This window comes from Stenella coeruleoalba (genome assembly GCF_951394435.1).
Source record: "Stenella coeruleoalba genome assembly, chromosome: 1".
NCBI lineage: Eukaryota > Metazoa > Chordata > Mammalia > Artiodactyla > Delphinidae > Stenella > Stenella coeruleoalba.
Window position 1 is genome coordinate 2,008,650 of NC_137169.1, and position 24,342 is coordinate 2,032,991.

A 24,342-nucleotide genomic window follows, 5' to 3' on the forward strand; every position below is an offset into this window, starting at 1 on the left:
AAAGTAGGAGGAAAGCAAGAAGGAGGAGGAGGCTTGCTGGAGATGAACCTTGGGCTGGCCCCAGACGAAGGCATCAACATCAGCCAGCTTCCAGCAGGTTGTGCTGCTGTAACAAACACGCCCCCCGTGTCAGGAGCTTCCAACAGTGGCAGTGGCTCTGCTCCACTCGGCTCCTCATTCTGGGGCTGGAGACCCTCTCCTGGCAGAAGCAAAGGCCCAGGGGACCCAGCAGGCACAGGCAATGGCTCTAAAAGTTTCTGCTCCAGGTTCCTGGGCCAAAGCTCATCCCCTGGCCCCGTGGGGCAGGAAGGATGCTCCTCGCACAGGGAGGTGGTGCTGCAGGTCTCCTGGGTTGGGCTGCCTTCTCCCCCTGCAGAGAAGGGAATGCTGGGAAGTTGCGGGCTGCACAGGCAGAGTGTGGGCAATGGGGTGGGCCTCACGGGGAAGTTGAGGCCTCTGCCCTTGATGGAGGAAGTAACGGGCAGTCCCTGAGTGTGCTGAGAGCCGGCTCCACTGTTGCCACCCTGGGCTGGTCTGAGCTGGGATTTGGGGTGGTGGGTGACATAGGGCAGGTGGCATGGCAGGGGGGCTCCCTGCCTGGCTGACTGGCAGGTCAGCCCAAGCTCAGAGTGGAAACCCGCCTGTCCCCGCCCACAGCATCTCCTGCAGCGCCAGGAAGGCTGATTCCGGAAACCCCAGCTGGGGGGCTGTTGCAGCCTCTGCCCAGGGGACCCACCCTAAACAAGGCCTGGGAAGGGCAGGCTTGGAGTCCAGACTCAATTTTGTGCCGGCTGGCAAGCACCTTACTTTCCAGGCCTCAGGAACCTCATCTGTAAAATGGGGGTGATGGAAACAAAGCAAACACCTTGAAGGCAGCCAGAGTTCTCCAGAGCTCCTGGGCTGCCCTCTGGCCGCCATTCTGCAAAGGTGGGGCCCTTTCTGGAGCAGTGGAGGCCTTGCAAACCTCCGATTCCCCGCTGGGCTGGTCGGCTTCTTGGAGGGCTTCCTGGAGGAGGGGGCAGCAGAGCCGGGCCCCTAAGGAGAAATGCAGAGTCGCAGAGGGGTGAAGCCGGGTAGCCCTGGCGTCACCCTGGCAGGCGACGCCAGGCCCGAGGCGGTGGGCGTGGAGGGCGAAGGGCGGAGGGCGGTCCCAGAAGGGCGACTCCAATCGGGACTCGGAGGCCGAGGCAGCTCGGCTGCAGGTCACGTGGGCGCCGGCTGGCCAGGTGGGGACAGTGACGCAGGCTGCGCAGCCAGGTACCTGGGGCGCGCCCCGCCGGCCCCTCCCGCCCGGCACTCGGAGCAGGAGCCGCCTGGCGCGCGCCCTGCCCACCTGGCCGCCCACCTGGTGGGGCCGGAGCGCTGCCGCCTCCTGCAGGGCCGCACAGGAAGTGGGGGGGCGGGGACAGGGAGGGACCGAGCGGCCGGGACAGAGCTCGGGGCCTGCAGAGCCTGGAGGTGGCCCGGCCCCCGTCGGCCGCCGAGCTCGTAGCTCCGTCCTCCGCCCCACGGCGCAGGTAAGCCTGGGGGACAGGTGACGGGGGAACAGGTGAGCCTGGGAGACAGGTGGGCCTGGGAAGGGACGGGTGAGCGAGGTGGTGGGCATGAGCCTTGGGGAGGGGGCTGGCAAGGCCGAGGGCGCACTTCCTCCCCTTCGCTTTTCCCGCAAGCCCTGCCCCGGGGGCCGCGTCACTCTGCGGCTGCCCGCCTCCGCGGTGGCTGCCCAGCGGGGGCTGTGGGAGGGGACAGAGCCTGGCTGGACCTAGAGCCCCTGACCTCTGACCCCCCCCACCCTGCTCCCCTGGGCTTCGGGCGTCCCAGCTCCCTGCTCCTCCCCTCCTTTGAGCCCTAGGGGACACTCCCTCGCCCTGGACGGGACTCGCAGCCAGAGCTCCCACTGGGGCATCAGGGCTGAGATACCCTAGGGAGCCCCAGGACCTTTGAAAAGGCGGGGCAGGGTGCGCACGGAACGACCCTCCCAGCAACCCGGGAGAATCTGCTGCCCAAACCTGCTTTGGCACCAGGAGTAGCAGCCCCAAGAATGAGGACCCCTCCCCACATCAAACTGGGAACAAACTCCTCCCCCACTCTGGTAGGCAGACTCGGCGGCAGGGAGGGGTCCTGGCGTGCATCCCATCCCGCTAAGAAGGAGGGGGAAGGGAGGAGGGCGGGGCTCGGCTCCCAAAGCTGTGGGTCCCGCTTACTGCCAGGACGCCTGGCTTAGCTGCCCACCCTCCGTTTCTGCATCCGGGAAGCAAGGATCTTTTTGAGATTTGTGTGGACCTCAGCCCAGCAGCGGGCACGCGGTGGGGGGGCGGCCGGGAGCTCTGTGTCTGACCTGGAGGTGAACAGTCTGCAGCTCCTGGTGGCGGCTCAGTGGGCGCTTGTCAGGCCAACCAGTCTACCCTGCACCCCTGCTGCCTAGTGCTTAAGGGCGGGACCCCAGGTCCAAATCCCGGCTCTGTGTAACCTGTTACTTAAGCCCCCTGGGCCTCAGTTTCCTGCTCCGTGAAATGGGAGCAGTTAGAGGGTGCTGACTCAGCTGCAGCTGGATCCTCTTCTGGTTACCACCCTTGCAGATGCCCATGGGCCGCAGAAGCCAGCATCACATCACGGGCACTGCCCAGGGCTTTCCCAAGCTCTCCTGGCAGGGGGGAGTGAGCTGGCGGAGGCCCCTCCCCCTCCTACCTGGGCACCTGCAGGGGAGGAATCTGTGCAGGGCAGGGGCACCTCTGTTCCACAAGGGCTCTGGTTCCCCAGGGGCTCGGGACAGGGGGTGTCTCTCACCCTACACGGGAGACGCTCTTCACCCACACGAGAGGAAACCAGGTGCAGAGTGAGGTGGCGTGACCCGATGGGCACGGCCACTCCCCGCGACTGGGTCCTGGAATTCTAGTTTCAGTTTCTGAATGGATCTCAGCTGCCCCTCTCTTTCGCCTGTGGCCATTGTCACTCTCAGGCGACCGGCCGCCTGTACCAGCATCTTTATTTCTAGTGAGAGTCGCCACTCACCCAGCTGGCCCACTGGGGCAGTGATCTGGGTCAGGACAGCGCCTGGCTCCTTGCCCAGCTCTCCGCTGACCGGCAGCCTGACCTCAGCGGGTCACATTCCCTCTGCTCCTGGTTTCCTCACCTAGCAGAGCAGGGAAACGCCTGCCGTCCAGAAGATCCCTGAGGGGCTAGACACACAAGGAGAGAAGGTGTTTAGAGGACACCCGTGGGTCACCTGTCCAGGCTACCTGGCGGAGTCAGGGCTCTGATTTCTTATCCGGAGCTCCTCTGGGGAGACACTGTGTGTGCCAGCCAAGCCTGGCACGGGGGCTGGTTTGTGGGGCGGCTGGATTCAGAGCCGGGAGTGGGAGCCACGGGTGGGCCTGTCTGGGTGGGCACTGCGGGCTGAGCCTGCCGGTGCCCGGAGGCATCATAGGAAGGAGACAGCAGGAGGCTTGCTCGGGGTGGGCGGAGCACGAGGCCTGCCGCTGCCCCTCCCACTGCCAGGCTGTGTCCGGGACTGAGGACGGCCAGGCGGGTCTTCTCAACCTCTAGGGAGGCGGGTGACTCTCCAGTTAGCTGGACCGAGGCTTCTCTACCTCAGCACTGCAGGCATTTGTTCCGGATGATTCCTTGTCGTGGGTGGTCCTGGGCCCTGTAGGGTATTGAGCAGTGTCCCTGGGCTCTGCCCACAAGAGGCTGGTAGCTCAGCCCCAGCTGTGACCGCCAAGAATGTCTCCGGGCTCGGCAAAGTGTCCCCCGGGGGGCCAAGCCGCTCCGGTTGAGAGCCCCCAGCTGCCCCCGGCCACCCCGCGGACAGAAGTGTCTGCTACGCGCTGCACGGTTTACGAAGCCAAATCCTGCCCCACGTTCCATGTGACTCCAGTCTGGAACCTGGCCGGGCAGAATTACCCGAACACAAGGCCATCATCGTGGGTCAAGTTTGTCTGAGCAAAGATGGGGTCGTGTGCACGGTGCCAGGGAGGCCGAGCCCCGCCAGGCAGGGGCCCGTCAGCTGGACCTAGAGGGACAGACGTCCCACGGATGGAGGTGTTGTGGTGACGTCACCCAAGGGGTGGCAGGTCCCATACTCGGTGCGGTTTGGGTCCTGGTGGCTGTGAGAGCTGCTGCGACCAGAGCCCCAGGCCCAGGCCAGGAGGGCTGTGTTCTTCAGGGCAGCAGGAGGGACGGTGCAGAGCCTGCCGGGGTCCTGGGAAGCCCATCTGTCAGGAAAAACGAGGGCTCCAGGGGTGCTGGGCTGCAAGGGGCCCTCTGGGCCAGGCCAGCGTGAAATGCAGAGCCAGGGCAGGGCCAAGTGCAACGTAGGACCAGACAGGCTGGGTCGGGTCACCTGAGGTTGCCAGAGACCTCCCCCACCTCCACCTGTGGACTCCCAGCCCCCGCTCCTCCCACCCAAGCCCCGCCTGTCCCTTACCCACCCCTGCACATGTGCTGGGGACACCGGGAAGGGCTGCTTAGTGGCAAAGGGAGAAGCGGTGGTTCCCAGGGCTCAGCCGTAAGGGGCCCTCCCCAGCCCACCCTGAGCAGAAACAGCAGGGCGTCACCCGGGAGGGGGCACAGATGGGTCTAGAAGCTCCTGTGGAGCTGCCCGGGTGGATTCGGCACACCTGGAGCAAAGTACCAAGTGGGCTATAGTTCTCCACATGGAACACCCAGGCCTCTTCAGGAAGACACGGTTCCAGGGAGAGCAGAGCCAGGCAGGTGCCCACGATATCAGCGTTCACACATCAGCTTGCGAATTGAGCCCAACTGTTTGTGGGGACGTAGACAGGAAATCATCCCTGCTCCTGAAGGACGCACAGGCTCGCCAGGGAGACAGAGGGACATACGGACAGCACGCAGCATCGGTGGGGGAGCTTCCCAGGGCTGCCTTTGCTGGGGAGCAGACCTGCCTCTGTGGCTCGAGTGGTCACTGCCGGGTGTCTGGTCTCTCTCTCTCTCAGTGGCATTGCTGCCCACAGAACATGGCCGCCATTGCGACTGTGCTCTCGGCCCTCCCCTGCACTGGCTGCAGGACACCAGGCAAGGGCCAGCGTCCGGTGAGGATGTGGGAAGAGATGCTCTTAGAGCCAGTTGGCTGGAGGAGAAGCCTCCAGACATGGACCCTGTGGGGAGTCCCAAAGAGCCTGCCAGGCAGAAGCATGTGCTCATGTGTGTGCGCTCACGTGTGTGCTCACGTGTGTGTGCTCACAGGGCACACGGGTCTCCCACCAGAACACGCCTGTCTCCTAAATGGGAGCCAACAGCTGACTGGGACATTGAAAGAGGATGTGGCATCCGTGAAACAAGAACAGGCTGCTCTGCATAAAGAGCAAGAGAGAGCTCTTCGTGGGACCAGGAAAACAACAATCGTTTGGTGGAAAGGTGGGAATCTCCCACAAAGGGGAACAAGAGATGAAGGAGAAGGAGAGAAGAGGTCAGAAGTGAGGGGTTCTCACTAAAGGCTGTTCCAGAAAGAGACCAGAGCAAACGGAGGTGGGAGAATTTATCAAAGAAATAGCACTGGAAAACACGCGGACCTAAAACAGGTGGGAAGGACGCACAAGCCTGTGGCTCAGGGAGTGAACGTGGATCCGTCGCCGTGCCTGTCCCCATAGGTGGTAAAGCGGAGCAGGGGGGAAGAGAGCCTCCTGTCATGACCAAGGAGGTGAAGTCAGACCGGCGTCGGATGCCTCGTTGGCAGTGAAAGCAGGAAGGCAAGGGAAGAAGGCTTCTCCATTCTGGAAGAAAATAATCTCCAGTGGAACTCTAAAGGCATAAAGAAGACATTTTCAGAGGTCTCCCTCCCTTGATGCTGCCTTGGGAAGGTGCCAGGGGCTGGGCCCCAGCTCAGTGGCGGGGGAGGAAGGAAAGGGAGGGCCAGGATGCCAGGTGGGGGTCAGGGGGCCGAGCTCCTGCCCTGAGAGCCGGGAAGGGAGGGCCTGGGGAGAGAGGACTGATGCTTGGACCCTCTGGAGCACACGATCCAGATGCCCAGGGCGGGGACGCTGGAATGCATGGGGGAAAATTAACCGGAAGAAAGCCAGCCAGTAAACAAGAGAGAATTATTAACCGGCCAGGCTAACACAAACACCCACGGGGGCATGGCGGAGTGGGGGCGGAGCCTCGTTCACACAGCCAGGGGAGGGTGAGTGATGCCCCAGGCTAGGAGATCTCAAAATAGCGAGTGGGGCTTGTTTAGAAACTGGGGGAACGCTGAAAAGCCAGGAGTGGTGGTTTGTGGGGGACGGGGTGGCGCGGAGGAGGGGACGCCTATCTTGGATGATAAGTCTCTCCTCCCGGTGCTGTTTGACCTTTGAACCTATGCCCAGGTAGCTCTGTGATCAGCTAAGCAGTGGGAGGAAGAAGACAGGGGTCCTGCGACAGCTGCAGCCCCAGGAGTCGGCTCCAGCCGGGCCCGGGTCCTGGAGCTCATGCAAGAGCAGGGCAGTGGCCCACGCCCCTGGCACAGTGCCCCTCCCCTTCAGGCCTGGGTCCCGGGCTGGTGGCGCCCCAGGCCTGTGGGTGCGGCTGCCTTGTTTGGAACTGAGGTCACACCCAGCAAGGGCTGGCCTGACAGGCTCCGTCTGGCACCTTCCGGCTCCGGAAGAGCCTTTGCCCTCTCCTGGGAGAGGACGTGTGCCACTGGCTGGGTCTGGGACCTGGGCTCAGTGGAGGGGACTCAGGCCTGGGGCCTGAGACGGGGAGGAGGGAGAGGAAGGAGGAAGAATGAGGGGATGGGGCGGGCAGGGGTCACGGGCACCACAGTCTCCATGTTATACAATGTAAACCACCCCCATGGGAAATACACGGTGGCTAGATAAAAGGACTCAGGAGCTGGACGTCTCCTGGATGCCCACTGGGGTGCGTTTGCTTGGCCTGCATAGATGGAAACCTGTAAGAAACCCATTTCTCGGCCAGGCCTGGGTACAGTGCAGCCAAGTTAACACAGGGAGGGCGACCCAGGAAGGTGCAGACCCACCCACGGCTGCCAGCGCCCAGGGAGGCCTGGGGACTCAGAATGTCCCCAGGAATGCGTGGGCTGTCCTCCTGCTGTGGGCGTGGCCAGGGCTCCAGCGGCAGCCCCTCCCTGCAGCCCGGGAGGCTGAGCTGCTCACACCTTCCTGGGATGCTTTTAGCCAGAGAATCTGGGAGCTGGGGCAGCAGAGCAGGGCGGAGGGCCAGGCCTCTGGGGCCCCCTGAGTTGTTCCCGCTGTGCCGTGATTTAGGCCACCCCATGTGGCCAGACCTTCCCAGCCTCCTGTCAGAGGGATTCCTGGGCTGAAGCTCAGAACCTCCAGGGGGAAGCACCCGGACCCAAGGTGTGTGTGTGAGGTGTGCTCGGGCTGGAACCCGCCGGGTGGGTCCAGGGACAGACAGTGGGTCCCTGGTGGCGCCCACCATCCCAGGCCTGGCCCCCTCCGGCTGCGTGCACCCAGGTGGGAGAGAGCAGGGCGTGCCCTCCCCCCGCAAGAGCTGCTGGATAAACTCCTGGGTCAGCGGTCCTCCCCAGGTCCGCAGGGGAAGTGGCACGGGATGCCGTGGTGTAGCTCTGAGCTGAGGTTCCCTCCCAGCGGGACCACCTGGGCGGGTGACTTAGAATCTTAGTTCTCCATCTGAACAAGGCTTCCACCCTTACCCGGCCCTTGTAATTTTAACGTTCAGAAGTTCTGCATTTATAAGAAGCACGTGAGTGGTGGCTATCCTTGTTCTTATTAAAAGTAAATGGGAAGGAATGAAAGGAGTGAGTTCTCCCCATGTTACGTTTGCGTCGTATGAAGTTCTCAACCTTCAGCCGCTCCTCTCGAGGCTCACAGATAACCTTCTATTCGGCACCGGTGACACCAGAGCCCCTCGGCGGCCAGGTCCCTGTTTAAGCACGACATGGATGAGCTCCCCACCTTTCCCAGCATCCTCAGGAAGCTGGGTACTTATTATCGTACCCATTTTACATATTTGTAAAGCGAGGCCCAGGGTGTAGCAGCTCAGCTCCTGGCTGCGAAGCCAGCCTTTGAGCACCGCATCCTGGCAGCCATACCTCGGGCTCCGGCTGCAGCAGGGCTGCCCTCACCTCTGTCCTTTCCCCCAGGTCCCCGCGGCCACTCAGCATGTCCCAGCAGCACTCGGACAGCTCCTCGGAGGAGAAGCTCCTGGAACACCGCTTCCACTCGGAGCTGCAACTCGACACCGAGGGAAACCCAGCGTCCCGGCTCCCGATGGTCCGGGGCCCCCTGCAAAGCAGGAGCAATGCCGCCTTCCAGCCCGACACCCCGGTGCCCCCGTCGCCGCCCCCTGAGGCCCAGGAGCCCAGGACCATCGTCCTGAGCACGCAGAGCCCGGCAGCCCTCAAGATGGGCACTCAGCAGCTGATCCCCCGGAGCCTGGCTGTGTCCAGCAAGGCTAAGACCCCGGCCCGCCATCAGAGCTTTGGGGCGGCCATGCTCAGCAAAGAGGCTGCCCGGCGGGACCCCCGGCTCCTCCCGGCCCCCAGCTTCTCCCTGGACGACATGGACGTGGACACGGGTCCTGGGGGGATGCTGAGACGAAATCTGAGGAACCAATCCTACCGGGCGGCCATGAAGGGGCTGGGGACCCCCAGCGGTGAGGGCGGCCCCGTCCAGCTCAGCCCCAAGATCCCGGCCCTGGCCGAGGAGCCCAGCCAGCCTCCTGCTCGGTCCACGGCCAGAAATAAGGTAGGGGGCTCGTCTGCCTGGGCAACGGGGCGGGGGCCGTGCCTCAAGGGCCCTCGGGAGCTCGTGGGCAGGGAAGGGGCCCGAACACACCTTCACGTCATCACGCCGCCGCGCACGTTGTGCAGGCTCCTGGGAGGGTTTATTCCAGTTAAGCTCTACAGCCGGGCCGTGAGCAGAGTGTGAATGTCCCCATTTTATAGATGAGGCAGCTGAGGCTCAGGAAGACCGAAGGTGTTAGCCAGGACCCCGGCTCTCAGCCACAGCGGGGAGCGGAGCCCGGGGAGGAACCAGCCCTTCTCTCCAAGTCGCTCTGAGCACGGAGGGGGAGCCAGCCCATCTGAAGGACAGATTTCAGTCATGGCTTTGCAGCATGGACTGGCCTGGAATCTGTCTGCCCGAGGGGCGCCCGTCGGGGACTCAGGAGGGCTGTGGCAGCTCGGAAGTCGGACGCTGCCCTGCACGCTCTCCCTCCCTGCCCTGCCTGACCGCCGGCTCAGGGCTGTCTGTGCCCACAGGCGCCGTCCCGGTGGGTTCCTCCACCACGGGCTTCTGCCCAGACCATGAGCCCTGGCCCTGATCTGGGGAGAAGCCCAGACCACCTGTCAGAATGCTGGTGACCCAGCGTGCAGAGGGGCAGGGCAGGGAGGACCGCTGTCCTTGGGCTAGAGACACCCCTGGCCTGCGAGGCAGGGCACAGCCTGGACCCCGGCACCTCCACGCCCACCCAGGGCCAGGCCTGCAGGGTCCATTGTTCATTCATGCTTGGTTCATGCGGCCAGCCAACGTTTCCTGAGGCCTCACGCACCCAGTGAGCAGAGGCCCCAGGAGAGCTCCCAGGGTGGTGGGGCCCCGTGGGCTGGGCTGGGGGTGCTCAGGGTACTGAGAGAGCACAGAGGTGGGGCTCCCCACGAGCTCAGGGCCGGGGGGGGTCAGGAGTCCCGGAAAAGACAGGGTTAAAGTAGAGGTGTGGACACAGGATGGGAGGCAGGTGGAGGACGGGCTGCAGAGACAGCAGGTGCCCGGGCCTGGAGGTGGAAGGGGTGGGGGCGCTGGGGGTGCGGGTGGGCAGCAGGGAGAGCCGGGTGCACCTGGGAGCACCACACATTCCAGACCAGCACGGGGAGTTTCAGGCTCCAACTTATTTCGAGAAGCCAGCTCCCGCTTTCCTGGAACCCGTGCACCTGGGGGTCAGGGGAAACGGTGTCCCAGCCAAGGAAGCGGGCTCTTAGTGGCAACTGGAAGGACCAGGGTATGGGGCCCTGAGAGCCCTGCCCGCCCCCAGTTCACCCCTGCAGCCCCACCAGCAGCTGCTGGGGCCCCGGGCCTGTGCTGGAGCTGGACGCCAACCTGCCAGGCTCTGCTCTTCCTGCCACCCCAGGTCCCGGGCTCGTGGGGCCCCCGTGCGGCCCTGGCTCCCACCCCAGTGTCCCTTCTAGCCCATCTCCCAGCCACACCTGTGCTGCCTCGGCTTCCCTCCAGGCCCACCTTCCCGAGCATCTCCTCTCGGCAGCCCTCCTGGGCCTGCCCAGCCCTTGGTCACCTGCCCTGCCTGCTCTGAGCCCCATCCCACCCCGTCCTACCTGCCCTGGCCTCTGCCTCCGTGTGGAGCCGACATTTATTAAGCGCCTTCTCCATGCCCAGCAGAGGCCCCTCGTGTTGGGCGTGGCGTCACATGTGGAGGGTCTGGTCTCTGGGCCCAGGTGCAGGGACTGCTGCCCGCTGCCCCTCCTCCCTGCTGACTGCCCGTGTCTCTGGGTCTCTCTGCACAGAAGACGCTGGGGCGGAAACGCGCACACAAGGGCTCCTTCAAGGACGGTGAGTGTGGCCAAGCGGCGCCGTCGGGCGGCGCTGCGGCTGGGCTGGGCCCTGGGGAGGCGGGTCTCACTCGGGCATCCTGGGGGAGACGGAGAACCACGTGCTGGATGGGTTCCCTCTGGGGACTGGAGGGCCTGGTGGTCCGTCTGACCCTGCAGCTCTGATGGGCCTAGAAAGTTCCCTTGGACTCTGTGCTGTCCCGGGGCGGCGGGCAGACAGAGCCTCCACACTCTCACTCAGCAGGTGGGCCCAGGGCCAGGCAGAGGGCCCTGGGCCTGGGGTGCAGAGACACAGGCCACAGGGACCCAGTGTTAAAGGCTCAGGGGCCGTGGGTGACATCTGGGCTGTGCCTTCAGCCTGCCGAGGGGTGGATGCCAGCAGGACCCCATGGGAGTTGGCGGGTAGGTGCCTGCCCAGCCTGGATGCAGCAGCCAGTGGGTGTAAGGGGCCCCAGCCAGAAAGGGCCCCCTCCCTGCCAGCCCCAACCTCTGTGGACAGCCACAGGTCCGGGCGTGGGGAGGCCTCAGGATTGGGCCTCGTCCCCCAGGACAGCAGCAGTGGCCCCAGGTCTCGGAGCCAGGGCGGGAGGGAGCTGCAAGGAGGGGCTGCCTCAGGGCCGTCCCGAGCCACGCACCCGCCTGGCGGGGCTGCTGAGCGCGTGGCCACTGCAGAGCCGGAGAGCGGGAAACCTCACCTCGGGCCGGGGGGCTCTCAGGAGGTGGCCTGCAGCGCCCTCGGCCGACCTGGGGACGGCTGCTGCCCAGTCCCCTCCCCAAGGCCGTGCAGTTTGGCCCGTGCCACTCTCTGACGTGTTGGCTCAGCCCTGGTCTGAAGGTGCCACATTCTGCACGGGGATGCCACCCCCGCCCTGGGCTCGGCCAGCTCAGCCGCGGGAGCCAGCCGGCCTGAGGGGAGCCTGCCCTGTGGGGCCCTGTACCACCTGACGCTCTCAGGGCCTCCTCGGGAGGACTCAGCGTGTGGGTTCCTGGGGTGCCAGGACCGCTCAGAGCCCCCAGGCCTGCAGGTGACGCACACCCCCTCTCCCTAGATCCCCGGTTCTACCAGGAGATCCGGGAGCGAGGCCTGAACACCATCCACGAGTCCGACGACGACTTACTCGATGAGTCCTCCAGCCCTGAGGAGACCCAAAAGGCGGATGCCTGCATCGTGGTCAAGAGCTACCGGCCCCCCCAGGTCACCTGGAGTCAGCTCCCAGAGGTGGGGCCGGGCTGGCGGGGAGGCCCTTCTCCCGACCCCGTGGGTGGTCCTCCCGGTGAGGGGAGCGGCCTCCTGGAAACGCCCTGTCTGCGCCCAGCTGGCAGGGAGATCTTCCTGGTGCCTCAGAGCTGCCCTGCCCTGCGGGGCCCCGTGGGGGTGGTCGCTGCGGTGGGGAGAGGGGTTAGGGGCGTGTCATCTGTGTGTGTGTGACGGTCGTCCCACGGGTGAGCCCCTCACCCTCCCTGAGCTCCCTGCTCAGGCTGACCTGTAGGGACCTGGGGGCACAGGGGACCTCCTCCCAGGGGACTGTGCCCAGAAAGTGCCAGGAGGGTCCAAGTGAGTAGGCCAGAGGGGAGGGGAGAGGCCCGGCCGGAGCTGTGCGCCACTGCCAGGTGCCCCCTCACCTTCCACGCCTGAAAATGGGGCTGGTCCCTGCCCCGCAGGGCTGTGGGTTCCCAGTGGAGCGCGGCTGGGACAGAGGCGCCGGTGCTCCAAGCAGGTACCCAGGAAGGCAGCTCTCGCTACCCCAGGAGGGCGCAGCTGGCCCTGGGGCAGACAGCCTCCTGACGCCGTCCCCTGGGAGCCGAGGGACGGAGCTGCAGTGCGGGCTGTGGGCGCGGGGGCAGCAGGGAGGGGCGTCTGGCTGTTCCTCAGTCTGCGGTACAACAGGCCTCCTCGTTTGCATCCCGTGGGGCAGGAGAGGGGCCGAGGCACCGTGACCGCCCACCGAGATCCAGGACACTGCATGCCATGGGGCCGCCGGCCAGGGAGGGCCCAGGACGGGGCGGGGTTAGGGCCGGCAGACGGAAAGTTCCGGAAGCGCACGTGTGTTCCCACCCGCCAGGCGCCAGCTGCGTGCCCGGAGGTGCCTGTGCGCGACCTCCCGGGTCAGGGGTGGGATCCAGGACGGTTCATCCTAGAAATGCTGCCGGAGGTTCTGCTCCCGTCACCTGAGCTCAGGCGTCTCGGCCGAGCCTCTGGGTCCGAGGACGCGTAGGATTTACCTTCCCAGCTCAGGCATTGCTGGCAGCCTCCGCCCAGCCCGCTGGGGAGGGGAGCACGAATCGGGTGGCCCTGGTCCTGCAGAGGGTCGCCCCCGGCAGGCTCTGCAGGCACTCGGCGGGCATACTGTGGCCGAGTGAGCCACGCTCCAGCCGGGGCAGCCAGGGGTCAAGGGGCCTGAGGGGTGGAGAGCGGGGCAGTGCGCCATGCTGGAACGGTGTCACCCCTACCTCCGGGCAGGGTGCTCGCTCACCTGGCCCAGGTGTGCCTGAGTCGTGGCCCTGTGCTCAGCACGCCCCTCAGCTTTCCCGGGTGCTTCTGAGTCTGTCCACCACCTCCCAGCCCCCGGCAGCTCTTTGGGACAGAGCCCCCGTCCCATCCCTGAAGAGGCCTTTCCCTCCGGACACCCATGCCCTTCCTCGGCTGCCCCAGGGCCCCTCTGAGGGGGGCGGTGTCCTTGGAGAAGAGAGACCTGGGTGAGGGGACCGAGCAGGAACAGGCCAGCTCGGCGGTCCAGGTGCCCCACGAGGTGCAGCTCCGCCCGGCCAGCCCGGCATCTCTGGCTCCGTGCTGGCTCTGGCCCGGTGGCAGGATGAGCTTCCGGTGACTCGAGCCCGTGCCGTCCTCAGGTGGTGGAGTCGGGCATCCTGGACAAGCTGCCCGCCGAGGAGCACGAGAGGCAGGAGGTGAGGGGTGGGCTGGGGGCGTGGCCCTGCTTCTGACACGCCGGTGGGGGGCGCGGGGACCACAGCCCTGGTGACGTCGCCCACTGGCCCATTGGCTGCCTCCCGGTACCCAGCGATGGCTGATGCCCTGGCTGGGGTGGGGCTGGGGGGGCTACCGTTACCCACTTTCCGGGCGAGGGTGGGAGCCCTTGCCAGTGCCACAGCTCATCAGTGCCCGAGCCAGAGTGCAAGCCCAGGACTCGGGCTCATGTCCCCACGGCCGCGCTGACGGCCCCAGCCTGTGTCCTGTCCAGGGGGCCCGAGTCCCGACCTGCCCCCTGCCCCCCAATCATCTCCCCGCGGCCTGAGCACTGGTCACCCGTGCACCCGGGCCAGGCCCCGTGTGTGGCAGGGCAGCTCCAGGCAGGGCCTGGCGGGCACAGCTGCCCCAACGTCCGCTCTGCTCTCGCCCCAGGCCATCTTCGAGATCCTCATATCCGAGTTCTCGTACCAGCACAGCCTCGGCATCCTGGTGGCCGAGTTCCTGCAGTCCCGGGAGCTGCGGGCGACCATGACCCAGACAGAGCACCACCACCTCTTCTCCAACATCACCGACGTGCTGAGCGCCAGCCAGAGGTCAGGCCCGGGCCCAGCCCGTCGGCCCAGCACCCGATGGCGCAGGCTCTCGAGGGTGGGGAGGCTGGGGCTCTGGGTGACCCCGGTCTGCGAGTGCAGATGGACGGCCTGGAGCAGCCCTGGGGGCAGGGAGCGTGAGAACCTTACGGGGCCCGCGGCCACCAAGAGCTGGCCCTGGGGACGTGCAAGCACAGAGGGCCAGTGACGAGGCGTGAGGTGCCCGCGGGACGGAGCAGGCTAGAGGCGGCCTTGAGTTGCAGCCCCGGGTCGTGTTCCGGGCCGAGGTGTTTGGTGCCTGGCCCAGGGCTCTGGTTGCAGGGCCAGAAGGTGGAGGAGGGGCCGGGTGTGTAGCTGCAGGCCTGCCAGGGCCTCTGTGTGTGTGTGTGTTCATGTGCATGCATGTGTGGCAGCAAGTGTGTGTGTGTGCGTGTGTGTGTGTTTACTCCCATGGAGGGCGAGGTCCAGGTAGCACCTGTGTGGGTCCGGCCCCTCACTGCCCTGCACCCTAGGCGACCCCATAACACCCTGTGGCGTCGCCCTGAGCCTCAGCGTCCCCTCCCTAACCTGAGGGGGTGGGTCCCATTCCTGCCCCCTTGCAGACTGGGGTGAGGCATATGGGAGACGATCAGGTGTCAGACCCCAATCACCTGCAAGGAGCAGAACCCCTGCCCCTGCCTTGCACCGGGCAGAGGCAGCCGGGGCTCCAGGCGGCTCCCGGCAATTCTGACCCAAGTCCCAGGGAATCCAGTCAAAGTGGCAAATTTTTTGTCCTACCGTCTGCTCCCCACGATGCTGGCTAGAGTCTGCGAGACTCTAGCAGGAAGTGGCCTTGGATCTGGCCATGGGTGTGTGCCGTTATTTCAGGTTTAGGAGCTGATCTGTCCTGGGGTTTTCCCAGGGGGGCCCTAGCAGCTGACCCCCCCAGCACCTGGTGTGGGTGCCTCTGGGAGCCTTGCTCTGTGCGTGTGCGTGTGCGCATGTGTGCGCTCACGCGTGCAGGGCCACGGACAGCCCAGCAGCCCTTGGGCCTCACGTCGCTCCCACAGGTTCTTCGAGGACCTGGAGAAGCGGCACAGGGCGCAGGTGTGCGTGGAGGACGTCAGTGACATCCTGGAAGAGCACGCCGAGCGGCACTTCCACCCCTACGTCTCCTACTGCTCCAACGAGGTCTACCAGCAGCGCGCCCTGCAGCAGCTGACGTGAGCCGGCCCCGGGGCCTGGGACGGGGCCGGCGGGGGTGGCCTCGGGAGGCTCCGGCCCCTTGCCGCGGGGCACGTTGCTGCTCGCAGCCCGGCTTCTGCAGCTTCCGCCCGATTTCTCCTGATGGACTGGCCTCGCCTCGCGCCGCGGCTGAGAACCCCTTTCTCTGTTGCAGAAGCAGCAGCGCTGCCTTCCGAGAGGCCCTGAGGGAGATCGAGCAACGGCCCGCGTGCGGGGGTCTGCCCATGATCTCCTTCCTGATCCTGCCCATGCAGAGGGTGACCCGGCTGCCCCTGCTGACGGACGTGAGTGCACAGGGAGGTGGCCCGGGGTCCATCTGCAGGCAGAGAGCATTGCTCCCTCCTGATCTTCTCCCCCCGCTCTGTCTGTTGTGTATGGTCGTGAGGACAATTACAGGACGGCTTTAATGGCCACAGTGGCTGTGGCCGCTGTCAGCAGCACCACCCGTGAACTCCCTCTGCCGGCAGCTGCTCCAGCACTTGCTGGATTCTGTTCATCTGCTTGATGGTTACGGGGTTCATTCGTGTCCTGAGTCTGATCCGGTGTCGCCCAGACCCCTGCCGAGCATCGGTCAGGGTTGTTGCTTCCCCCTACCCTCGGCCAGTTGTCCTGGGCGTGGGCCTGGGGTGACCCAGGCACCGTCACCGTCCCCGTTTTGTGGACAGAGGGGCTCCGAGGGGCTTCCTGGAGTGGCTTGTGCTCTGAGATGCCAGCTCATGGGGCAGCGGGCCTTGTGGGGTGAAAGGTACACGTACACACACAGGCACACAAGAGCCCGCACATGGCAGGAGCCCAGCTGAGCTCTCAGAGGCAGCATGTGGCCCGTGCAGGGCGGGTCAGCATCCCAGGCAGACAGGATATCAGACCCTCCGGGCCCTCGGGGAAGTGGAGAAATAGAGGCTTCAGGGGCGTCCCAGGCTGGAGCACCACAGCCAAGAACTGAAGGGGTGGGGCCTGGGTGCCCCCCGGGGTCTGGCGCTGGTAGGGGAGCCCCTGCCCCGGGCAGGCCCCTGAGCCGGGGTGCAGAAGGCTGCGTGTGGCTTCTCACGTCTGGTCTCCTCCTGCAGACACTCTGCCTCAAGACTCAGGGCCACCCCGAGAGATACAAGGCCGCCAGCCGGGCACTCAAGGCCATCAGCAAGGTGAGGGGTCCAGGGTAGGGGAGGCGGCGCCCAGCCCCAGCCCAGCCCCGAGCTCTGTCCCCACGCCCACCCGTCGGCAGAGACCCTGAAGGCGGGGCAGAGAGGGTCTCCAGACGGTCCCTCGCAAGCTCCTCACGGTGCCGGTGGGGAAACTGAGGCTCAGAGAGAGGGCCGCTCACACAGTCGCTGAGCCCGGGGCGGGCAGGGACCAGGACAGCCGTGAGGGCCGCTGCCGCGGGGGCCAGGCTCGGCTGGACGGGGCGGGCGTGGGGTCTGGCGCCGGCTGTGGGCCGGCCCTCAGCACTTGCTCTCGCGTGCGCGCCCGGTAGCTGGTGAAGCAGTGCAACGAGGGGGCCCACCGGATGGAGCGCATGGAGCAGATGTACACACTGCACACGCAGCTGGACTTCAGCAAGGTCAAGGTAGGTGGGCCCCAGCGGCCCCCGACTGTCCCCCGGCCCGGCTCTGTGTGCGGTCGGGGGTCAGCGCCCCCCAGCGTGCAGGCTGGAGAGAGGCCTCTGGGGCGACCCCCTGCCCCCCGCCGGTGAAGCCCAGGGCTGGGCCTCCGCCTCGACCTCTCCAGGCCTCTTCCCACCTGAGAGCGTGCTCCTCGGCCTCAGGTCTCAGCTCCACCGCCCCCTTGCCTGCGGTGGGTCTGCAGCGGCAGAGGGCAGACCCCGGGGCCGGTGACGGGGAGCCGGTGGCAGGCCCAGTGGCAGGGCTCAGCCTGGGCCCAGGCTCCTCGTCAGCTGTGCTGGGAGCGGGGGCTGGACGACCTCAGGGCCAGCTCAGGCTTCCTGCTGGGGCCAGGATGGGTCTGTTGGTCCTGGGGGCGGGGGTCTAGGCAGCCTACAGCTCCACCCAAGCAAGCAGAGCTCAGACCTCTGCCCACACGGCTCCCCACCATCCCACAGACTAGCCCATCCTTGTGCCGTCCAGGCGCTGCCCCAGCAGCAACTCTCTGGAATCGGGGCCTGGAGGCAGCCTCTGCCCCGCCCCACTGCCCTGGCTCTCCCCTCCCCCCACGGCCTGGCTGCAGCAGACCCCTGTGGGCATGCGGGGGCGCAGGAGTCTCGGAGGGTCCCTGGGGCAGCTCTGTGGGCCCGGCCCCAGCTTATCATCAGTCAGGCTGAGCTGCTGACCTCTAGCCCCCAGAGGCGGCCGGCAGGCCGGAGCCGATGGGAACCAGTGCCGTGGGCGGGGCCGGAGGCCGAGCAGGGAGGGCACAGAGGCTCCGACAAGGGCCGCAGGCTCCTTGGGGTGAGTCAGGGTGGCTTCACAGAGGAGGCGTTTGGGTGATGACGGCCACGGACCCACTGAGCCCACACCCTTGGCCGGGGTCGTGAGCCTCTCGGCCGGGCAGCAGATGTCACGTTTGGGGTGAAGTACACCCCCAACCAGAGCAAAGACCCAACCCTGGGCCTGGCTGACCCCTGAGCGGGCCTCTCACCCCTCTACCCCCACGTCTCGAAACTGGAGGGCATGAGGGCAGGAGAGCAGCTGGCCCAGGTGGGGGTGCGGGGGCTCAGAGCCCCAGGAGGGGTGAGGTGTCCGGTGGGGCGTGTCAGGGGGGCAGAGGCTGGTGGGCAGGGCCTCCTGGCTCCGTCCCCACCAAGCCTGCCCTGCCTGCCCCTCCACTTCCGGCTTGACAGGCCAGAGCGCGCCAGCCTTGCTGGCGGAAGGCTGTCTGAGCACCGGCCATGGCGACATGGGACCCATGTGGCGGAGGCAGGGGTGTCTGCCTTAGCCGGGCCTGTTCTCTGGGCCGCGGAAGGGGAGGGAGCTCCGTTTGCAGCAGAGGCCCCTGGATGCCAGAGGTGGCCCCGCAGATCAGGGGTTCCTCACAGCCTGCGTAGAGGCAGCCATCCGAGCCCCCTGCTTGGTGTGAGGCGGGCCAGGAGGCTTCCCCAGAGCAGCCTTCGTCCCCTGGTTTGAGGGGAGCCCTCGGTAGGTGCCCTGTGGGCCCCTGGGCCCGGCTGGAAGCAGGGCAGGCCTGTCCTAGGTTGCTGCGCGAGGTCTGGGCCCGGGCCAGGCACAGAGCAGCCGCCCCCTGAGCTCCTGTCCGCGGCCTGAACAGCCCTTTGCCTGAGGCCTGGACAGTCACACTCCTTCCTCGGTGCAGCCCAGGGAGGCCTGGTCACCCCGTCCCAGAGGCAGGGCTCAGTCCCCATGGCTGCACATCCCTGCCACCCCCGGGACTCACCCTGTCCCCGCTCTGCCCCCAGTCCCTCCCGCTGATCTCTGCTTCCCGCTGGTTGCTGAAGCGCGGGGAGCTCTTCGTGGTGGAAGAAACCGGGCTTTTCCGAAAACTCTCCAGCCGGCCGACATGCTACCTGTTCCTGTTCAACGACGTCCTCGTGGTCACCAAGAAGAAGAGGTGGGCCCCGCCTGTGGTCACCAGGCTGCATGGCCTTGTGACGGGGAGCAGGCAGCAGCCGCGGCCTTGGAGCTGGGGAGGTGGGCTGGGGCCAGCTCTCGAGAGCATCCTTCCGGCTGACTGGCCCTCGGGCTGCCCACAGACCTCTGCAGCATCTGGCCGACCGCCTGTCTCCCTGCAGTGAGGACAGCTTCGTGGTCCAGGACTACGCCCAGCTGGACCACATCCAGGTCCAGAAGATGGAGCCCTCGGAGGCCTCTCTGCCGGGGGGCGGCAACCGCAGCTCCTTCGTACCGCACACCTTCCAGCTGACCCTGCTGCACAACAGTGAGGGCCGCCAGGAGAAGATCCTGCTATCCTCCGACTCAGCGTAAGATGGGAGGGCTCTGCGGGGGTGATCCTGAGACCTCCGTGGGGACGGGATGCCTGATCCAGGGTTCCGGGCACTGCACTATGCCAGGGATGGCCTAGTCCTCAAGCAGTTCACACTCCCGGGAGGGGGACACGCCAGCTGCAAAATACGTGGCTGAACTGTCCTGTATGTCCAAGGAGAAACAAGGCAGGGGAGGGAGCACTGGCTGGGGCCCTGGGGAGGGGCCTGCGGCAGAGGCACGGCAGTGCAAAGACCGTGAGGCAGGAGGCCCCTGCCAGGAGGACAGTGGGGCTGGAGCACAGGGTGGGGGCCATGCAGGGCAGTGAGGGCAGACGGTGGGGGAACCAGCGCACAGAAAGGTGCTGGCTGGGTCTCCATGCTTCCTCCAGCACGGCCCCCTTTCCAGGTGGGAAGCTGAGGCTGAGCGCTGCTAACAGCAAGCTGACGGGGCAGGGCGCTTGGGGTCCAGCGCCAGGAAGCAGGGCAGCCTGAGCCCTGTGGGTGCAGCCGCCGCCCGACTCCATGTCCCTGGCCAGATGTGACTCGGGGTCAGCCTGCCTGGGGGAGGCCTGCCTGCCGCTCCTTCCCGAGCCTGTGACTTCCTGCGCCTCGGCCCCCAGCGCAATGGGTCAGGGAGACCAGAGGGGCCACCCACTTACACCTCCAGCTCCCGGCCGGCTCACAAAGTGTGCCCGGGCAGCGTAATCCTTCATCCCACTGCCTTCCCACCTCGAAGGCTGTGGGGGGCTCAGGGACACCCCGACCCTCCCACCGTGCCACACTGGGTGGGGAGTGTGAAGCAAAGGTCGTCAGCTCGGGCCTCGCTCATGTGCGCTCTGCCCCCAGGAGTGACCGCGCGCGGTGGATCACAGCACTCACGCACTGGGAGAGGCGGCAGCCAGACCCCACTAACAAAGGAGGTAAGCGCCTGCCCCCCCAAACACAGCAGGGCTCACAACCCCTTCCCTGCCCTGGGGTGGGGGGTGGGCCTGAAGGGGAGAGGTGCTGTCCAGCCCTCTGTCCACCCCACAGCCTGCCCCCAGGGTGACCTGCCAGGTAAGGGGCCCCAGCCCCAGGCACGTGTGTGTCTATCTGCACTGTCTCAGGGCCTCATCCTCCCTGTTGCTCAGTAGCTGGGGAAACTGAGGCCAAGGAGCTGGAGTGGGCTGGCCCCTTAGAAGCTGGGTGCACCCTCTGCTGGTGCTGGGCATTTGGGCCCTGAAAGTGGGAGCAGCAGGTCCCGCAGCCTCTGGAGGGGTCCCAGCTTTAGCCGGAGGGAAGCTGCCACGTGACCGTGTGCTGGGACGCCTGGGGGCCCCTGGGCCCCACCGAGACCAAGCCACAGGGGGTGTGTTGGGACTGGAGCCCACCCCCTCCCTGGAATAGTCCTGCTCCTGAGGCCTGCCCTCCCTGCCAGACCTGCTCCAGGTGGAGATCACCAAGGCCTACTTGGCCAAGCAGGCGGACGAGATCACACTGCAGCAGGCAGATGTGGTCCTGGTCCTGGAGCAAGAGGACGGTGAGCACAGGGGATGGGCCTGGGGGATGCACGTGGGGCAGGTGGGAGGGGCCGGGCAGACCAGTGCTGAGTGAGAGCCTGGGGGCCCCAGCAAGGGTCCAGAGCACACTGGCATGGTCAGCTGCCCTGAGAGCCCCCACCCCGGAAGTAGGCATGTACTCACAGTGGGCCTGATTCCAGGGCCCCCTTCAGTACCCTCCCTCAAGGACGTCTCAAATGTCCCCGAGTTGCAGGACCAGAAGTGGGTTCTTGGTCACTCTGTATCCTAAGCGGGAGGGTGGCCCCTGCAAGTACCTGCACAGGACGGAGCGAGCTGGCTGGCGTGAGCTCAGCCCCTGAGCCCAGTGTTGGGGCCGAGCACCTGATGGAAGACCAGGTGCCCACGTGACCTGGGGCAAGACGGGGAGGGGGGTCTGCTCCGAGGGATGCCTGGCCCTGGCGTCTTCTGGAACAGCAGCTCCGAGGGGGAGCCGACACAGGGGCCCCTGCCTGGTGCCCAGGAGCCTGCTCTCACCTGCCCCGGGTCTGGGTCCAGGATGGCTCTATGGCGAGAGGCTGCGGGATGGAGAGACGGGCTGGTTCCCTGAGGACTTAGCCCGGAGCATCACGAGCCGCGTGGCCGTGGAGGGCAACATGCGCAGGATGGAGCGGCTGCGGGTGGAGACGGACGTGTAGCCGGACCTGCCGGCACCTCGCCAGGCCAGGCTGCGGCCATGCAGCGTTGGTCCACACTCCAGCAAGTGGAGTCCATCCCCAGCGAGCGCAGAGGGCTTGCCCCCAGGGCCTGAAAGCTCCCTGGCCTCCCAAGGCCCCATGGGCTGCAGCGCAGGCTCCGGACACTTCCAAGGAGGAAGGCCATACGCCCTCAGGAGGGGCATCCTCCCGGCAAGCTCAGGAGCCGTGCCAGCCCTGACCCCAGGCTGCGTCCCTGGGAGGAGCCCAGCCAGGCCTGCTTGCTGGCCGCCGTCCCCCAGCTCCTGGTGCCCCGCCCTGCTCCCCGTGCACCCACAGGGCAGTTATGCAGTGGGCGAGTGATCGAGGCGGATGGCCCTCAGAAGAGCATGGGTGGCCTGGAGGGCTCGCCCTCCTGCACCCCTCCTGCCCCAGCCTTGAGTACCCAGGGCTGCCCCATGTTCCCAGAGGAGAACCAGCTGCCGGCAGGTGACCCTGCAGGGCCAGCACTGGAATTGTGACTTTGAGACATTAAAGTACTTCTTTAACACCTGGATTTGCACATTTCTGAGCCCCAGTGAAGGCCACACCAGTCCCTGAGAAATTCCCAACGTGCTGTGGGCGGGACTGGTCCCCCCCCGCCGTGTGGTCACCTGTACTGGGCCCCCATTCATGGTCACCCTGTGTGAGTCCTTGGGCCTGCCACACCTGTCCACCTGGAGCGTCATGGGCAAGCCCATCCCCATGAAGCCCCTTGAGGCTGAGCCTGGCCGGTGGGGCTGGGGGACTCGGGGACATGGCAGAGGCTGTGGGAACCCCTCTGCGGTGTCCTCTCATCCCTCACCTCCCAGCTGGTCTGCTCCCCGAGGATTCCCTGGGACATGCAGGTGGGGAGAGGCAGGCTGGCCTGGCCTCTGAGCTGGGGAAGAAGGGTCTTGCTTCCCAGGAGAGGGTGATGGCCACCTGGGTGGCAGGGCGCTGCTGGGCCAGGTGCGAGGAGGACAGGTCTGCTCCCCCAGGAAGCCCCCCCTGCTAGCCCTCCCAATTCCCACACCCATGCCTGTTGCCCTTCTTGCTCAGGCAGTGCTGTCCTTGGGGTGGGGCTCCCAGCATTCTCCTGACAATCTACTGGGGCCCTGTCTTCCTTTGAAAGCTGGGGTGTGGCTCCCCACCCGCTGACCAGAATTGGGTGACTGGGGAGCCCAGCCCTCTGTCCCTTCCATCCCTGGGGCTGGCTGCAGGAGGAAGTGGAGGAGTGCGCCGGGCCAGGGGGAGGGGACTGGGTGGGGGTGGAGCTTATCCCAGCCCCGCCCACTGAACCAGGTGGTGGAGGGGTTCAGCACCAGAAGGGAGGGGCAGCTCCTCCCTTTAACGTCCAAGGTGACCTCCATGGCCTGGGGCAGCTGGAAGGAACATCCTGGGCGTGTGCTCTGCAGGGTGGGGGGATGGCGCCGCGGGGCCAGGCTCAGTGAAAGAGGCATGATCTGAGGGGTGGGGTCACCAGAGAGCAGGCCCAGCTCCTCCTACTTCCTGGACAGGTGGAAATCTGGGGCCTGCATTTTCCCACCTGTGAGCTAAGTCCTGCTCTTTTCCTGGAGCTGCTGTGGGGCAAGCTGGTGACCAGGGTGAGGGGCAGGTGTGTGTTTGGTGTGTGTGTGCGCACGTGTGTGCGTGCGCTGGGCAGGAGCAGGTGGGCAGCATCGGTGTGTAAGCCCAGCTGCCTGCAGCCGGCCTATTCCTTCTCACCACTGACCCCTGACTCTCGGGGAGGGCAGGCCAGCCCACCGCCCTTCGGTTGCCAGGTACGTTTTCAGTTAATGGAAAAGCCCTGGGTCACGTCCTTGCTCTAGTGACCTGGGGTCAGCGACCTCAGCTCAGTTTCCTTCTGCAAAGTGGATGCAGGCCCTCTACCTCGGAGGCAGAGATTAAGAATGCTTAGCCTGGAGGAAGGACATCCCGGGACCCTGGAGAGGGGCCATCACTGGAGACGGGGCTGCTGGTGGCTGGGTCCACCTGGGGAGGCCCGGACCAGGCCAGCTCGGGACAAAAACCCTCCCAGCAGAATCGGGAAGCACAGGGCCCCAGCTGCGGTGAGGCCTAGAGGGGCCTAGAAGGGTGGGTTGTGGGCAGTGAGAGGAAAGCCCAGGTTCCCCCCAGCACCTGTGCCTGCTGGGGCCCGTCCGAGGGGCCTCTCTGCTCAGCTTGGGGTCCAGCCCCGCGGGCCCTGGTGTCATGATCCCATCATCATGACCCCCTCCCAGGGCAGGGCCAGCCGGGACCCTCCCCACCCCCAGCTGGAGGGTGCTCGGACCTGCCTCCTTGCCGAGCTGCTCCTCTTAGGACCACAGACGTCCTTGGTGTTGGTGCCTAGTGGCACTCCCCCTCCAGATAACAGAGGGTCCCATGTCACACCTGCTCCCCTGGGGAGGGGGCGACACCAGGAGTGGACCTAGCCCGGCCCCTCCTGTTACAACGTGGGGAGATAGAGGCCCAAGGGCCCTCTGCCTACTGGTGGGGTCAGCGGGTTTGCGGGGGGCCACTGAGGCTTCCTAGGACCCCAGCCGATTCCAGCAGAGCCTACGTCCAGACGGGGTCCAGTAGGAACGACACTGTGGTGTCCCAGCCCTTCCACAGAGGCCTCTCGCCTCGGGGCACCAGGGTGGATATGACTGTGGAGCAATGAGGAGTGGGGGCTTGCGCCCCTTCCCCAGAGCTGCCTGGGCACCTCAGTGCCCAGCCCCGAGGGGCAGTGGGCACCCTCCGCCCTCCCTGAAGAGGTGGGAGCACAAGGGGTGGCTCGCGGGAGCGCAGAGGCCAGGGGTAGGCGGTCACACAGCTAGACGGCCCCCCAGCCCTCTGTAGGGGGAGCATCAGGGGCCAAGCTGAGCTCATCACCTCAGGGCCTGGAGGCCCCCCTCCCATGTGCTCCATGTCCTTGTAAATCAGTTTCCCCTCTATGGAGCGGGGGACATAATTTACATAAAGGGCGCATGTTCCCATGACCTCGTTCTCACCGCA

The 24,342-nt window shown here is 66.1% G+C and overlaps 1 protein-coding gene across 5 annotated transcripts; it reads left to right on the forward strand.

Moving 5' to 3' along the window:
- The first annotated feature begins 1,237 nt into the window (after positions 1-1,237).
- Positions 1,238-21,848, forward strand: ARHGEF16 (Rho guanine nucleotide exchange factor 16). Of its 5 annotated transcripts, none has more exons than XM_079941880.1 (15): positions 1,238-1,517; positions 8,081-8,684; positions 10,454-10,499; positions 11,548-11,717; positions 13,349-13,405; positions 13,860-14,020; positions 15,067-15,219; positions 15,396-15,525; positions 16,309-16,383; positions 16,713-16,805; positions 18,609-18,760; positions 18,903-19,130; positions 19,980-20,053; positions 20,551-20,652; positions 21,188-21,848. In XM_079941880.1, exons 2-15 carry the CDS (start codon positions 8,100-8,102, stop codon positions 21,325-21,327), a joined length of 2,166 nt encoding a protein of 721 aa, XP_079798006.1. In that variant the 5' UTR covers positions 1,238-1,517; positions 8,081-8,099; the 3' UTR covers positions 21,328-21,848. The 5 variants fall into 5 exon arrangements, with proteins under 5 accessions (XP_079798006.1, XP_079798009.1, XP_079798008.1 ...); XM_079941883.1 differs by having other exon boundaries at positions 18,942-19,130; XM_079941882.1 differs by having other exon boundaries at positions 11,548-11,693.
- The last annotated feature ends 2,494 nt before the right edge of the window (positions 21,849-24,342 follow it).

Bases quoted from the DNA above. Each gene is read 5' to 3' on its own strand.
- ARHGEF16 (XM_079941880.1), top strand. From the start codon at position 8,100: ATGTCCCAGCAGCACTCGGACAGCTCCTCGGAGGAGAAGCTCCTGGAA. The intron at 8,685-10,453 runs GTAGGGGGCTCG...CTCTCTGCACAG, and splicing joins GGTCCACGGCCAGAAATAAG to AAGACGCTGGGGCGGAAACG. The intron at 15,526-16,308 runs GTGAGTGCACAG...CTCCTCCTGCAG, and splicing joins GGCTGCCCCTGCTGACGGAC to ACACTCTGCCTCAAGACTCA.